Source organism: Hyperolius riggenbachi, chromosome 5 (genome assembly GCF_040937935.1).
Source record: "Hyperolius riggenbachi isolate aHypRig1 chromosome 5, aHypRig1.pri, whole genome shotgun sequence".
NCBI classification, from domain to species: Eukaryota; Metazoa; Chordata; class Amphibia; order Anura; family Hyperoliidae; genus Hyperolius; species Hyperolius riggenbachi.
The window spans coordinates 204,618,791-204,630,228 of NC_090650.1; the positions used below are offsets into that span (position 1 = coordinate 204,618,791).

General features: G+C 44.6%; 1 protein-coding gene across 4 annotated transcripts in view; it reads left to right on the forward strand.

Moving 5' to 3' along the window:
• The window catches only part of TRIO (trio Rho guanine nucleotide exchange factor), a 322,942-nt gene extending 313,549 nt beyond the window's left edge, over positions 1 to 9,393 (forward strand). For 3 of the 4 annotated variants that reach the window (XM_068236600.1, XM_068236602.1, XM_068236601.1), the window contains one exon: positions 8,896 to 9,393. In XM_068236600.1, the coding sequence (XP_068092701.1) occupies positions 8,896 to 9,159 (264 nt within the window). In that variant the 3' untranslated portion in view covers positions 9,160 to 9,393. The remainder of the gene's footprint in view (positions 1 to 8,895) is intronic. The other variant, XM_068236604.1, reaches the window with a different exon arrangement.
• Positions 9,394 to 11,438: the final 2,045 nt, after the last annotated feature.

The following is an 11,438-nucleotide window of genomic DNA, read 5'->3' on the forward strand; positions in this document are numbered from 1 at the left end:
GCCGAATTATTTCATTCCCCACTATCCATGGCGGCCTGGAGGGGGAATAGTATTTAACGCGGCTGGGACTTGTGCAGCAGCAGGATCAGCCATATACCGGCTGTGTCCTGCGCCCAAGTTTCCCGCGCCGATTCCTCTCGTGTGCAGGTTAGGGCCTCTGACATTTTTATTGCTGTCTCTATTCCCACATGGGAAAATCTCTATTCCCACATGGGAAATATCCTAACTTGCAATTTACGAAAATTGTACCCAGAGAAGGAAATAAAGAAAACATTTTACCATATGTATATATTATATCCCCAGTGAACAGATTTCACTTCCACCTCTTGAAGACACTGTCTTGGAGAAATTAGGTGCATTCAAAATTCTCATAGGGCAAACCAGATGGGTGTAAACGTGTGCAAATTATTCTAAACCAACCCCAGCCCCCCCCCCCCCCCCCCTCTCCTATTTTTCACCAATTTGATAATTGCAATCGGGATCGAGCTGTCTCGAAAAATTGAGAGCTTTTGTATGTTTTCGATCAATAAATCGGAACGCATTTCTGGTTTTTTTTTTTGGGGGGGGGGGGGGGGGGAAGAGATTGGACATGTTGCAAATTTCATACCAACTTTATCAAGAATTGTATGGCGTGTGATAGATTGGCACTTACTTGATATACAGTTCCAATCAATTTTTTCTGAGCTTTCAATTTATTTTATACATAATTGGGGTAAAATTGAACATAGGTGTTGTGGTACATTGGTCAGATTTTTGTATTGTTACAATCAGTCAGAAAAATTGATTGCTATTCTTGAATTGAACAGATATTTAAAAAATTATATGGTGTGTGGCCACCTTTAGGCTCTGTTCCCACTAGAGCGGAGAACGGACATTTTTTTTTCCATTCTCCACTCGTTGCAAACTGGACAGTGAACTGCTCCTATGTTATACATAGCAGCCGTTCACACTTGTCATCAGGGGCGTAAGTAGAAATCACTGGGCCCCCCCCCCCTGCGAAACTTTTGATCCCTCCCCCCCCCCCACCTCGCTTTCTGCACAGGTAAACTGTGAACCAATGTTATTCAGTTGTCTACTGCACACATAAAAACAGACAGCAGTGAAGCACTGCACACATCTTCTCTATCAATTACATTAGCTTATGTGATGAGACGTGCATGTTTTCACACATACAGAGATACATGGTGTGCAGAAAACTGACAGACGAGTGTTCTCACAGGTTATTACTCTCACTCTGTCCATCTCTGATGGAACAGAACTGGCTCTGCAGACTCCTCCAGCATCACTACAGTACACAGCAGGGGCGTTCCTAGGGTCCTTGGAGATCAGTGGCACCTGGGGGGCACTAGGTGGGGGCTAGGTGCGGCAAAGATGGGCGTGGTCATGCAGTGAGTGGGCGTGGCCATGGGTGGGGCCAATTGTACATTAGATTAGGACAGTGGTGGCAAACTTTTTGGAGGCCCAAACTGCAACCCACAAGTCACATATCTATCGCAAAGTGACAACAGCAATTTAAACTAAATACTATACAAACGTTTTAACACGTACATGAACATTATGGAAAATCCAAGTTGAAAAACTGAAAAGATAAAAAAATTCATCCATCCTACTCCCGAAAGTATATATTCATTTTTTTAGAACCTCCCAGTTTTATTTTCTGTTTTAAAGAGCTAAAAAAGTAGGTTTAATGCTATTGTCTCATATGATGATGATTCAGCTTTTCCCATAGTCTCGCAGTTAGCAATCATGAGGCCCCCAACAAGACAAATTCAGCAATCATGAGGCCCCTATCAAGACAAATTCAGAAATCATGAGGCCCCCAACAAGACAAATTCAGCAATCATGAGGCCCCCAACAAATCATGAGGCACCCAACAAGACAAATTCAGCAATCATGAGGCCCCCAACAAGACACATTCAGCAGTCATGAGGCACATAAATAGACAGCATTTCACATAAATAGGCAGAATGCCCCCTTAATATGGTAGACACCTCTCACCTGGCTTCTGAATTCTCCTCTACTGGCTGCTGTACCTGGCAATACTGTTTTTGGCTGGATTGGGGATGATGTGTGAGCTGAAAGGCCTGGCAGTGATGCTGTGGCCTGGCTGGCGGTGATGCTGTGGCCGATGTTGTGGCTGGGGTGGCTGGCAGTAATGCTGGGCTGTGCTTGGCTGGTTGAAGTAAATGCTGGCCTTACTGGTGGTGATGCTGTGGCCTTTTTGATAGTGATTCTGGGCTGGTTGGCTGGTGATGATGCTGGGCTGGCTGGCCTGGATAGTTTAGGTAGCGACAGGTGCCCCCTAGTTAAGGTAACGCCAGGAGTACCCCAGTTTAGGTAGTGACAGGAGCCCCCCAGTTCAGTTAGTGACAGAAGCCCCCCAGTGTAGGCAGTGACAGGAGCCCCCAGTTTAGGTAGTGACAAGCACCCCCCAGTTAGGTAGTGACGGGCACCTCCCAGTTAGGTAGTGAGTGACAGGGACCCCCAGTTGGGTAGTGAGTGACAGCAGGGACCCCCAGTTGGGTAGTGAGTGACAGCAGGGACCCCAGTTAGATAGTGAGTGACAGCAGGGATCCCCGTTTAGATAGTGAGTGACAGCAGGGACCCCCGTTAGGTAGTGAGTGACAGCAGGGACCCCCGTTAGGTAGTGAGTGACAGCAGGGACCCTCATTAGGTAGTGAGTGACAGCAGGGACCCCCGTTAGGTAGTGAGTGACAGCAGGGACCCCCGTTAGGTAGTGAGTGACAGCAGGGACCCCCGTTAGGTAGTGAGTGACAGCAGGGACCCCCGTTAGGTAGTGAGTGACAGCAGGGACCGCCGTTAGGTAGTGAGTGACAGCAGGGACCCCCATTAGGAAGTGAGTGACAGCAGGGACCCCCAGTTAAATAGTGAGTGACAGCAGGGACCCCCGTTAGGTAGCAAGTGACAGCAGGGACCCCCGTTAGGTAGTAAGTGACAGCAGGGATCCCTGTTAGGTAGTGAGTGACAGCAGGGACTCCCATTAGGAAGTGAGTGACAGCAGGGACCCCCAGTTAAATAGTGAGTGACAGCAGGGACCCCCGTTAGGTAGTGAGTGACAGCAGGGACCCCCGTTAGGTAGTGACAGCAGGGACCCCCAGTTAAATAGTGAGTGACAGCAGGGACCCCCGTTAGGTAGCAAGTGACAGCAGGGACCCCCGTTAGGTAGTAAGTGACAGCAGGGACCCCTGTTAGGTAGTGAGTGACAGCAGGGACTCCCATTAGGTAGTGAGTGACAGCAGGGACCCCCAGTTAAATAGTGAGTGACAGCAGGGACCCCCGTTAGGTAGTGAGTGACAGCAGGGACCCCCGTTAGGTAGTGACAGCAGGGACCCCCAGTTAAATAGTGAGTGACAGCAGGGACCCCCAGTTAAATAGTGAGTGACAGCAGGGACCCCCGTTAGGTAGTGAGTGACAGCAGGGACCCCCGTTAGGTAGTGAGTGACAGCAGGGACCCCCGTTAGGTAGTGAGTGAGTGACAGGGACCCCCGTTAGGTAGTGAGTGACAGGCACGCTCCCCACCTACCTTGCCGCATCAGACCTCAGGATCAGCGGGCGACCCGATCAGATAGAGCGGGCGCCGGGCACATATATGCGGAAATGATGTCACTTCCGCATATCAGCGGTGTCCGCTAGGTCCTAGCGCCCACTCTAGTCTGGTCACCCGGCGCTGATCGAGGTCTGAATGGCAGCGGGGACAGCGGAGCAGAGCGGGGCAGCGGCGGCCAGGAGATCCGTGGCACCCCAGGACAGAATAGGGCTAGCGACGCCCCTGGTACACAGCATTAGGGAAGGGGTAGAGAGGTTGGGGGCTGGGCACTGTACACAAGAGCCTGCTGCACACTGAATAGGGACTGTCTACAAATCTTTGTCCGCAAACTTTTGTATGATTCCTTATCAGTGGCTGAGCAGAGGCAGTCAGTAGAACAATTGTGCAGAGAGCACAAAGTTTTGTTTTTTTTTCTCTCCGTGCCCTTGGCTGTCAGTCTCTCATCCAGGACAGGGAAAAGAAACTTCTCCACCCACGGGGCCCCCTGCGGCTTCTGGGCCCCTCTGCGGCTTCATCCCTTGCAGGGTCTATTGTTACTCCCCTGCTTGTCATGCTGCAACGGATCCGCGGGATCCGTTGCAGGAAGCGGACCGCACTTCTGTGTAGTCCGCAATAATCTTGGACACACAGAAACGCAGTAAAGAAAAAAATAATTGTAAAGCAGGTGCGCCATCCGGGGCCCGAGTAGTGGCAGTGGAGCGCACTCACCTGTCCGGCCAGCACACTCCTTCCTGTCTGTATCCTTCTATCTTCATCCTCACTGGGGCTCCCCCTCTCCATGATCCAGCGGCATGTACATGCACTGCTGCCGGTATTACACTGTAGGGAATCACAACGTTTTTCTTCCCACTGAAACTGACACATTCGTTTTTTTTAGTTTCTGTTACAGAATTTCTGTTTAATTCAAGACTTTGACTAGATAGATCTTAAATGTTATTGTTTGGTCTCATCCATTCATATTTAGAATTGCAGTTATGTTCTGGGCAAATGGCCTGCTGTTTAACTCTATTATGCTTTAGCTCTCCATTCCATCTCAATGCCATCACCGTTTCTCGACTGCTAGCGTAATATTCTGTAAAAATCTCTATTTGCATAATGCAAAACATAATGTGATCTGTGTTCTCCCGTGAGTTTATTTTTTGAATAAAACATAGAACGCTTGGGATTTACTCATGTGCTTTTTTTCCCCCAAATGTGAGTTAAGTTTTTTTTTTATTTTTATTATTACTGCAGAACAGTGGTTTGGTGCCTTGACATTCTGCCATGAATAAAAATGTTTTTGTTCTTTGTCATGGTACAGGCCTCAACACTGAGAATAGCTGTAGAGCTAGAGTTCTGCACTTTTTTCTTTATGTATCTGATAAGATTTTGTTCATCATTGCTGAGCTGTGGCTGCACTGTATGTTAATCACCCCTGAGAAGATTCACTGCTGTATCAAGTCTTCACTTGTAGTCACCATCTTTCACCTTGTTTAGGCAGAGACCCATGGTTTTAAAAAAGGTCTTTATAACATTTTTGACCCTTTTGCATGTCAAAAACTTTGTACTTCTGGAACCTTAATAGACCATGGCGTATATTGTCGCCAGTCTTATATTCAGACATGTATTTAAAAATATGTTTTAAAACTCTTTATTTTAGCAGTTATAAAATATATAAAGTTTTGGTAGCAGTCACTAGGGGAGGTGAGACTTTGATTGGAGGGGGGGGGTTGTCTTCCATTCGTAGTGTTCCTGGCGATTGCATTTCTATGAAACACAATTGTAAAAATGTGCATGAACTAGGCTTTTTATTTCTTGTGGTGGTAAGATGCACTGTTTATGTGAGACTTGTGAGAAAATGTGTTTATTAAGCTTCACTTTGTCAAATATTACCGGTAGTTTAAAGAAGTGACTGTAGACTGTTGTGAGGAGAATTTGCAATGCTGCTGCTCGAATAGTCACATAATCAGCTGGAAATATTAAGGAGGCAGAGGCAAGTCCTTTACCTCAGAACGCAGTATGGCAGAAGAGTTATTTATCTACAAATATGCACTGGCTGCTGGTGCTATAGTAAGAAGCACATCCATCATATGTAGTAAACATATGCTATGTAGAGCCGATTTTTCTTTATTTTGAAGGAAGTGTTAGGTATCTTTTAATGTTCACAAATAATTCTGAGTGAAAAATGTGTGTTAATAATGGAGGTTTTGGAAAGAGGTAAATTACTTTCACCCCATACTGCACAGTCAGTTCTTTAGGGTCTGTATTAGCTGTATGAATATAAACGTTGCACAAAGTATTTATATCACTCCAGTTTTCCCAACAGTCCCAGTTTCCAATGATAGCAACTAAAACCAACACAAACAGATTTTATGGACATTTATTTTGTAGTTCATAGAGTAAGCACTTTCTGCCTTCTGATGTAGGAAATAGGAATTAGCATACAGGGCTGTGGAGTTTGTACAAAAATCATCTGACTCCAGGTAGCCAAAAATTGCTACGACTCCACAACCCTGTTAGCATATTCTTGAAAATGGTAGAGCAAATGAAAATGATTTGTTACCCTTAGAAGTTAGACATTAGTGTATAGATCAGACTGTTTTCTGTAGTTAGTGTCTCTGCTGTCTTCAGTCTGGCACTCAGCCTATTTGAACAGAAGAAATGACTAGTGCCTGGTGCCATTGAGGTTAATTTATGTAAAAAATCCACCATTATGACTTTAAATGATTTCCTGTGCCTGCCAAACTGTTGACTGGGTAACTGCCTTCCAGCTACTCCATTGGGCCTGGCCTTGCTCTTGTCTTCACCCTCTCATGCGTATACAGTAGCGCAGCCCGCAATAGTACATCATTTAGACACTACAGCAATCGCAGTGAGCTATTGGGCCACACTAAGAGCTCATTTCGGCTGCTTTTTCCCTTCTACATGCTGGTTTTGGCGCTTGGTGAAAGGCACATCTGAGACCAGTAATGCTTCAGTTAATAGTACATAACATTCCCTATCTTTTGCCATCCCCTGATTACAGTATGTAATTACAGTGCACCCGATACTAGATAGACGATTGGCTAGTAGAAGCTGATCGGCTATTAGAAGGGATAGCATTGGGGGTAGTGTGATCAGATATTAAGTCTCTATGACCATTCGGCTCCTTATAACTGTTCACGTCATTTACTTTTGGTTGTCTGGGTGTTGTGGTTTAATGTAAGGAATTATGAGCGGAGGTAGGCATCAGGAAAGGAGATTAGTGTAAGGCGGGGGGGGGGGGGGGTGGTGGTGCAGTTAGTGTGAGACTAGAGGCCAGGTAAGGGACCTTTTCCTTTACATTGCTATGTAGCCGCATCGCACCGCGGGTGTCCTAAAACCGATGCACGGCAATGGAACAGTTTCCACTGTGTGCTGGTTAGCGCTGTGGAGCAATCCGATAATCGGCAGCATGCTGCAGATTCTCGCATGGCTGCATCGCGTCCCATCTCCTCTATTTACTTCCGCATCGAGAGGTGACACGGCTGCAAGCGGAAGTGATGCGATGCGGCGAGGTAGCTGCATTCGCATCACTGCTCTAGTGGAAACAGGCCCCAAGTCTACAGTAAAATATTAATATTACATTATTGATATTTTACCAGGCTCCGCCCAGCTCCACAGAGAAACAGCAGCGCTTCAGTATGTATTTGACCAGGGAGCCCCCTCCGGTGCTACATCCCTGGCACTCATAGTACCCCTGCAATAGTCTGCTGATTTTTGCCCCTACTCTCTATCACAACTGTGATAGGACACACCACTTGGGGCCTTACATCATACAGGGTGTGCATGTGCCAGGAACCATACACTTACATCATTATATCTGCTACTTTACCTACACGCTGTATGGTTCTGGATACAGTTATGCAGCCGTATACCTACTGCACAATGTGGTGCTCAGAGAGGTGAGCTCTGTCACTACTGGGGTGTGAAGAGCAGGAGAGACAGACAGCAGGCTATGGGATTTGGTCTAGGAGCACCAATAAGCTCACTATTGGAGGGAACAGGTTGGAAGTGTCCATGGCTTGCGAGCCTCCACCCCTGTATACCGCGTACCATAGCAGTCAGTATGATGGTTCCTATGCCAAAGTACAGATAACGTATGCAGCATGGCTATGTACTTACTTTTATTATTTTTAACACTTCTAACGTGCTGTAAACTCCCCAGCACCTATTTAATCAAGTTGATTTATTGTTTACTCTGTACTGCAATGAATGTAAAAGGAATGGGGGCATCGGATGTGTCTAGCTGGCTTGAACCAAAGTCATAAATAGAGTTCAGAACAGATTGCAGTGACTGGGCTTATGCCTGGTACACACCATGCAATTTCCCATCAGATAGATGGGTCGATGGATAATTTCCGACAGATCCGATCGGATTTATGATCAGACCTGTCGGAAATTATCTATTGGACCCATCTATCTGACGGGAGATTGCATAGTGTGTACCAGGCTTTACACTAGTCTAGGGTTAGCCTCCATTGTGCAACTCTATGCTGTAGTTACTTTATCTGCAACCTAGGGGATTGACTTTCTCAAGGTGCCCACTACTGGTACTATTTTTGGTAAACAATCATATTTTTGATTGAAAGAAAAGATTGTATCTAGTTGACCCACACCACTAAAGAACTTGCTATATGTACCAGCTATGATTATATCTATGATAAAATCTGCCAATGAAGGGGACAATTGATAATGCAATGATTCAGGATTAATTGGGGCCATCAGCTTCTCTGTTTTCATGCAATACGATCAATCTGAATGAATATACAATCGCTCACTAAAAAAATGTACCTTTAATGGGCATCTACAGATAACAGCAAAGGGGTCCTTCAAACCTTATACTAGTTTATTTTAATGCAAGAGCTCTGCTAAGAAATGTGGATTTGGATTCTTCCAGTAGTAGAGCCCTTTATATTGATGGGATCGGGAATCATTGGGCATTCGGGTCCATACTAACAGCAATGTAAACGCAGTCACTGCAGTGCATATGTGTCATGTGATGTTTGGAAGGCCGTAGTTTTATCATCTCTTCACCTGAATCTACCTTTTTCTGATTTCTTATTACCTTAGACCATATATAACTTTCTATACATACATACAGTATACATACAGAGAGACGGTAGAGATGGATATAGAGTACATCGTAACGAATAATGAATAGTTTTTACTAGCTTATTGATAAACCACGTTCATCTGTTCAGCTAAAGATTGACATTTTTGTAAGTAAAATTAAAGAGTATTTTCTTTTATTATATAGACATTTCTCGCTTGGAACCATTGAAATGAAAGATAATTCTCTTTTTGGTTTTCTCCTGGTCTACCTCCAGAGTGAAAATAGCAGCAGTAGCCATATCTCCACCATGTTGGTGACACGTGATTACACAGCGGTGAAAGAAGATGAGATTAATGTCTACCAAGGCGAAGTGGTTCAAATTTTGGCAAGCAATCAGCAGAATATGTTTCTGGTGTTCCGAGCTGCCACAGATGAGTGCCCTGCAGCTGAAGGCTGGATCCCGAGTTTTGTCCTGGGCCATACAAGTGCTGTCATCTCTGTTGTGACTGAGGGGAAAATGAAATGGGTATTTGGCTAAGAAAGGTAGCAATAAAAATAAATGTTTTATTTATGTTTGAGTGGTTACACAAAAATATTGTATATATGTATTAATCACCTACTATTTAAACATAACTGCAGACAAGCACCTTATGGATGTTTGTTGTGTTTTTGCTTATACTGATTTTATGTAATGTTGCATAGAACTTCCTGTACAACATGAGCAAATAAAATTTAATAATAAAAAAAGGAATGTTCACCCAACCCCTTCAAATCATTCATGGGTTTTAAAATGACATTTTATAATAAAAATGCCAAATGTACATTTTATGGCAAAACCTAGATTCATTCATTTTGCTAGCTTGGTACATCAATTTCTTTCTTTGAAATGTGTCGTTATTCTGGCCTCATGGATTTCAGTGTGATTGTGTAAAATGCAATCAATTCAGTTTACTGCAGTCAAATGGTAGAGCGCCCCATCACAGTAATTTTATCATAACAGATTTAAATCAATAATTTACAACAACCAATCAGTTGCTCTTAAAGGACCACGTAAAGGATCACAAAAATGTAAATTACGTTTAATAAGTACGTGTCCCAGAGTAAAATGCAAATTTTTCCTATAATGCTGTCATTTACAGTAGAAAACCTAGTGGTCAACCACTGCCCCCTCCCCATATAGCTCTTGGTCCCTAAAGGGCTAGTGGTAGTGGGGCGTGCCTTGCATACTCAACAGCAAGCCAATGGAATACCTTTGTTGGTCGGGTGCTGCTGCTTCTGTCTTATAGTTGCTGACACTGCTCCTTCTCCTCCACGGCAGGAACTAAAGAATGATTGTTGGATTGGAGAGGGAAGTATTAATGCACATTGACGGCACTCAAAAAAAAAATAGTCCCTTCACCTGCCAGCCACATGCGCCATCAGGAGAAGAGTGGGCTCATAGGGGAGTTATACAAAAAAAATGATTAAATTATGGCTGCTATGGTGAACCCTATGTCACTGATACAGTTAGTGTGACATCGACATAGTAAAAAAGAAAATAGTGCATTTGACTTTGGGACAAATGTATGTATTTTTAAAATTTGATTCTTTTTTTTTTTTGTGACCATGGACTTTCAAGGGGAGCTGTACCCTTGGCTTGTGTGTGTGTGTGTGTGTGTGTGTGTGTGTGTGTGTGTGTGTGTGTGTGTGTGTGTGTGTGTGTGTGTGTGTGTGTGTGTGCGTGCGTGCGTGCGTGCGTGCGTGCGTGCGTGCGTGCGTGCGTGCGTGCGTGCGTGCGCACGTGTGTGTGCGCACGTGTGTGTGTGCGCGCGCGTGTGTGTGTGTGTGTCACGTGTGTGTGTGTGTCTGTCTGTCTGTCTGTCTGTCAAGGTAGACCTGTGTCTACTTATATAAGGGTCACAGAGTACCCAAAGCTCATGGGGACCTGGAATAACTAGTAGTTTGTAAGGAACCAAATTATTAAAACGCTAAATGACTCTGACAAGATTAGCTGCATGCTTGTTTCAGGTGACCAAAAAGATCAGCAGGATTTCCATGCAACCAGTATTGTTTAAAAGGAAATAAATATGGCAGCCACCACTCTCATATGAATGAAAGCAATGAAACATTTGCAGTGACAATTATAACATAATAAAAGGCTGACAACCTATTAAATATCAGTAGATAGGTACTGAGCTAGAAATATAATGCATTTTAACAACTGAGATACACTGTACAAGAGAGATGTTGTTAAATCTGGCCACAGAGAGGCCAGCACCATAATGGTTAAAGTACAGAGAGTGTCATAAATAAAAGTAAGTAAACAGCACACTGAGATAAGGCTGAGGAATGTGTGAATGACAGAGCTGAATGGATGTGAGATCTTGTAACCTCCAGACCAGGAGCATCTGCTGCTATCTCGGGGACTGAGACATGATCTGTATTAGGGAGTGAGGGAAAACTTCGGATCTCACCTCTCAATAGCTTGTAATGTAGAAGACAAAGGCTGAGACGGGCAGGCTGCTGGATGATTGTTTCTCCCTTAGACTCAGGAATGCGGTCAGCAGCACTATGCCCCCCTGATGATTGAGGAGGGAGGTCGCCTGGGGCACGTGTCATGCCTGCATCCTTCCAGACACGCGTCTGGTTTCACCATTAATGACATTCTTCTTGACTTCCAATCCAACACAACACAATAGGAAATGAGCACTTGTCACTGAACCAAGGTATCCCCAACTCTTGCTATGGTAACAGCAGTAGGATTTTGGAATGTACTTTTTGTCCTGGTGGCAACAAACACAGGGAGACTACCCCATAGACACACAGATAATAATAAAA